This window comes from Teleopsis dalmanni, chromosome 2, assembly GCF_002237135.1.
Source record: "Teleopsis dalmanni isolate 2A chromosome 2, ASM223713v2, whole genome shotgun sequence".
Classification (NCBI taxonomy): domain Eukaryota; kingdom Metazoa; phylum Arthropoda; class Insecta; order Diptera; family Diopsidae; genus Teleopsis; species Teleopsis dalmanni.
In genome coordinates this window covers 236,010,479-236,016,296 of record NC_051847.1, presented here as the reverse complement: position 1 = coordinate 236,016,296, position 5,818 = coordinate 236,010,479, and the positions used below count along the sequence as shown (strand labels likewise).

Here is a 5,818-nt window from a genome sequence, read left to right as displayed (position 1 = left end):
CAAAAACATTGCAGAAAAATTATATGTCATAACTAGCTAGAAGCAATTATAAGTACGATCACTTAGCAAATCCTTCAATTGAAAATTGCGTATGTGAGAGATCCAAGACAATACCAAATACCGTTGCCAAACTGCAAGTAACTGAGACTACCATTTTAGGAAATCTTTGTCATCTTTGAGTGGAAAAATGTATGAATGAACTTATGAAGTGAAGTTTTTACATAAAATTTGACATAAATTTTAAACGTATCTTCTCTGTCTGACTATTACAGGTAGTAAATCTGTCTTTTTTTTCTGAAGTTAAGGGCTATAGTGTGGTACCAGAACCTGTAAGATTTTGAATGTTTTCGTTACCATTGTTATCGGAACGATTCGATGGTTATTAAAACGATTTTACAATCATTTCTAAAGCACTGACGAAAAACATTACATATGTTGTATCGATAGAGGGCCACATATTAATATTGTGAATATGTATTTGTTGAAAAGTAGATATTTAACATAAATAAACCCTAAATAAACTTTTCTGAATTAATCCAGTTTCTATTACAATTTGTTACTTATATAGTACAACATGTTTTACTCTCATTCTCGCTCCAACATATTCAAAATAACCTTTAAACTGTAAATTCTTTATGTACTCCAAGCTTTTAGTTGGCAATATTTAAATTAGTAGTAAAAAAAATTAAAACCACTGCCACCTATGGCATTAAAAGAGTTTATTTTTTATCAGCATTTCAATTGATTTCAGTTTTACTTTCAATGGTACTTTTCAGGACACTATTAAGTGCCGTGTAGTCAGCATCTATCCTGAGTTCTAACCATTCAAGCAATGCTCATGGTAACTCTGACCGCGTACATCTGTAGTGCACTTACATTTATCTTTAGCAACATTGTCAGCATTGACGACGCAGTACATGCACTTCTCATTAAGACCAATTTTGCAAACTGGACAAATGTCAACTCCAATATCTGAGAATGAAAGACAATTAATTACACATTTATGTTATGATTTATCAAGAGTATATTTATTGCTCTTACCCGATGATGACAAGGTAACAACGTTCCACTAAATAAAAGATAAAAAAACATGAAATATTTTGCATTGAATTTGTAAAATGTTTTATCATTATTTACGTTTATCATGTTTAACATTTTATCCCGAGCAGCACTATTCGAAACAATTGGTGGCTCAAAACCCCAGTAATTGCCATTATTGATACAATCCATTATATAACTCTAATTAAAAGTGAAAATCAGACGATAATACGTTCAGCAGAAATTTTTAGTCTACGAACTAAAAGTTAAATTCTAAAATGTCAAAAATGAATAATTTTTTTACAGGAGAAATAAAATATTGCATATCTCGCTGCTATTTATGTGTGATTTACACAATACAATTTAATCTGACTACTTTAAATACATGGTCAATTTCTAAATACCTATATGAAATTATACTACGAGACATAAAATTGTAAAAGTGCTTGATGGTTACTGATAGAACGAGACTATAACACAAAGTTAACTCAGGAGTCTCTATTTATACTAAGTCAACTAATTGCAATTTTTAAATATAAATGTGTACAGTTTTTAGTAAAACAACAAAAAATATGCAGCATACTAAAACGCAACAAGACATATAACATATATGGATCAATAGTCGTATGTGGATCCCTAGAAACGCCTATACAACCTCACCTTACCTAATGTAATATAACAGAATGTTTAAGCAAATGTGTATTTTCGTTCAGCAACATATGTTGCTTGTTATTCCATTCCTTTTAAACATGTTGGTAACATATTTATTTGGTATAAACAACCATTCAACTGGTCAAAACTTATATGCCACAAAACTGTTGGTATAGAAAACTCTCATCACAATAAATATGGCAAATGTTGTTGTGCATATTATACAGCGTTTTAATTCATAAATTTATTTTATATACAATAACTTTTATTTTTATATTATCTTTTAGGTCATGAGGGAATTTTACTTTTATTAAAAATAAAATTATAAATTTTATTTATTTATTTTAAATTTATTTATATCTCTTGATAATTTTTGATTGTCATCTTTATTTTTAATATTAATCAATTGAATTGACATAAAAAAAAACATTACAATAAAAATAATTTTTTAAATTAAAATTAATGTGGCCTTTAAGAGAACATTAAAATTAACGTACATATATAAAATTGTTTTTATTTATTACAACCTTTACGATATGTTCGATGTTGATATGAAATATTTATATGAAATTTATAAATTTCCGTGAATTGCAGTAGGAGTATTAATTTTATTTTTTAAATGAATAGAATTCGTACCATCGTATAACCATAAGTTGCTTTACTTTGAATTTGTATAAATAAAAATAAAAATAGTATGTTTACTAAATTTTAGGGATTTTTTAAAGCTACTAAATTGTTTTAATTTTAACTGCCATTAGTTTAAGTTACTGTAAGTTGTAATATAGTAATAAGAAGTTAAAAGTCAGTATGTTTGTTACTTATTAACATATCAACAATATCACAAACTAAGCAAACTCTGCAACATGTTGAACATAATGCAGCTCATAGTTTACTATTTTTTTCGAACTTGAACTTTAACTTTTATTCTATGCTCTTGACAACTTAACACAAGCGCACAAGTAAGCTAAGTTCTCCCTTGCAACATTTGCAGCAACATCGCCGAAATGTACTACTTAACTTATTAACAAGTTCCACAAAGTGCTGTAACGTTAGCAACACAGATACTCGTAGGGACTTGAAACATGTATGTAGGAAGTAATTGAGCTGCAGTGCTCTTGTTGTATGCTAACAAGAAGGTGTTGACAGGCTTCAAAGCGGATAATATTTGTGTTCTTTAAATGAGCAGCAAATATGCGTAAGTTAATATTTTAATTTTATACCTAATAAAAAATTAATAAAATATTTATTTTATAAAATATTATATATGAGCATTTCAAAGTATAAATATAATATACTTAACTATTTGAAGACAATGTGGTAACAAATATACGTGACAATTACCATGTCAGTGAGTAACAGAGTAAATAAAATGAATGCTTGTAATTTAAAATATAATTACTACCCATATGTGCATAAATAACAAACACACATAAGCTGATAATTAATTACAGGGTCCTTTCCAGCTCACGAAAAAATATCCAAGCAAGCACATCACTGAATAGGAAATAAAGTCTTTAAATCCGTTTGAATTGCCGCACTCACACGTAGCATTTGCAGCATTTACTGCATTGCAAGGGACAGCAAAAAATTATGTATAAAAGGATTACAAAGGATTAAGTTACAAAGTACGCATAATTTGCTAACAAAATATGTTTAAAATCATGGAAAAGGCACAAGTTCTGCTACACGCCAGCGGCAATTTTCATAAGCCAACAAAATATGACACAAACCAAAGAAAAACAAAAAAAAATAAAAAAAAGATTGAAAATGCGGAAAAAAGGTAATAAAGAGTTGTTATTTTTCTGGTTGTTGTTGTTGTAGTAGCGGCTATTGTAGCTGCCGCCGTAGCTGTTGTACCACACATAACTGACCCAGTTTACTTAACATTTTTTTATTGTCCTGTTATGAACATATTGTTGAGTATATAAATCTGCTATCATTTAGGTTCATGTAACATAAAATGAATATGAAAACTGGCCACTTAAAACTCCCACAATATCCCGTGCAAATTTTTTTTTTTATTCCAATAACTTTTTTTATGTACGAGTACTTATTTTTGTGTAGTTTACTTTCTGTTGTTTTTATTGTTGTTGTTGTAACGTACTCTGTAATTTATAGCAATGCGAGCACGTGAGGCATAATTTTATCATTCATAAATAACGTTGATATTGTAAATAAAGTGTATGAGGAAACGAACACACGCACATACATATATACCACCAACTAGCATGTAGACGACATGCAATAAAAACAAATACAAATACAAACACACCCAACATAAAATCACCTGGCCGCAAATGAAATTACTAACACTTGACCTCCCACAAATTTGAACCCATACACAAGCCCGTAACCAACATCAAACCGCCATTAAGTAACAGCAGCAGCAGCAGCAGTAGCAACAACATTGCCAGCAAATCGTAAAGCACAATTACAGCGCAAAACTTAGCTGCGCTATTTCGCTGCCTAACATGTGGTCAGCATGTGTTGATTGACGCTGTGCTTTCATGTTTTTATACCCGCAATGTAAAATTTTCGAAAAAAGAAAAGTACTCACCCCAGCTTAGTGGCTCAACATAAAAAAGCTGCCGGCATTGCTGGCCATAGTTTTTTGGTTTTCTTCTATATTAATTTCATAACCTCACTGTTGTCGTTATTATTGTTTTCTGTGCATTAGCTTCACGCATTACTGTTGCTTAACAGCGAACGTCAACAGCCATCATTTTGGTTTGGTTTTGCAGCGTCGTCACAATTTTTGCTGCGTACTGCTCACTATTGCTTGGTCTTTTGACTGTTATTTCTACAGCGGCGTTGACTGCTTGTTGAATTAATTACCACTTAAAGGTTTGTGTTTCTGTTATGTTTACAGGTATTTTAAACTGTTTTTTTTTTAATTTTATATTTGGGGTTTTGACTGTTTTGTGAAACGGCTGCATTCTAATTTGTTAACTTAAATTAATAAATTACTTTGCTGTCAAATATTATTTAAATATATTTCACCAAAAACAATAATCATTTTATAAGAAAATTAAACAAAATTTGGTAAAATTTACGTAATTAATAAAAGTAAAATTTAATAATTCCCATTTATTTTCGAATAAAATGCTAATACTAATCTTCTTAAGTCTTTTTATATAAAAAATTTTATGACTTTGGTTGAGAAAAAGCTAGAACTCTACACTAACTACAATAACTTTATTTATATACGAAACATCAGATGGACAATGGGTCATACAATGTCATAATTGATAATAATCAGATATACCGACCTGTTTCCTGAGTTATATTTTTTCTGTTTCATATTAGCCCATTGAAGTAATTATAAGTTTAATCTTTCCACTTTCACCAAATAAATCCATAGAGTCTACATAAGAACTATACAATTTTACACATGTCCCAGTAGTTTTTTATGTTGTCTACAAATAAATTTCCTTGGATAATTATGTCTACAAATGCAAAATTACTAATAGACATAATACATACATCGTACAATAAATAGACAAATGTTTCTCCTGCAATTTTTTTCAATTCAAGTAGTATGGATTTCCCAACTTTGAAATTTATTCAGTTGAATTTAGAAATACTCTCCATTTTAACTGACCACAATAAACTGCACTTATCTTTAACATTTATTCTTAGTGGTTCCGTTGTAGTTAAGGTCGAAGGTTCAATAATCGCGTAATTAAAAAACATGTTTTCAATAAAAAAGTAACGGAATTGGAGATATATTGGCTTAATTCACATTTTAACCACCTTAAAAATGGTTGTATAAATGTATCTAAAAATCAATTAAACTGCATAATAAGTATTTTATAAACCGGTTTTAATCAGGAATATTAATCTAGTGTAACCAGGCATGAACTATATATGAATAAATGCAATTTAATTTTAAATTGTGCCTAGAATTAGGCAATAAAATTTTTAAATAAATTCACACTGTTTCGTATTTAAGTGAGTAAAAAAATAATTAAAATGTTCGTAAACAAAATAAAATTGCAGAAAGTTGTTCACTTTTTTCTTCTAATCCTATTAGAATGCATTAAATTCAAATTAAAATTATTCAGAAAGTTAAAATAATATTTTTGAAAAATTTTGTTGGCGAAACTCTCCCACAGTGGATGCGTCGAGC

The 5,818-nt window shown here is 29.2% G+C and overlaps 1 protein-coding gene across 1 annotated transcript; it reads right to left on the bottom strand.

The window, feature by feature from the left end:
• Positions 1-817: 817 nt before the first annotated feature.
• On the bottom strand, positions 818-1,288 carry LOC119677018 (RING-box protein 1-like). Its single transcript, XM_038088284.1, has 3 exons — positions 1,138-1,288; positions 1,042-1,069; positions 818-972 (listed from the first exon to the last, which is right to left on the bottom strand). The coding sequence occupies exons 1-3, from the start codon at positions 1,228-1,230 to the stop codon at positions 818-820; spliced, it is 276 nt and encodes a 91-aa protein (XP_037944212.1). The 5' UTR covers positions 1,231-1,288.
• Between the last annotated feature and the right edge of the window lie 4,530 nt (positions 1,289-5,818).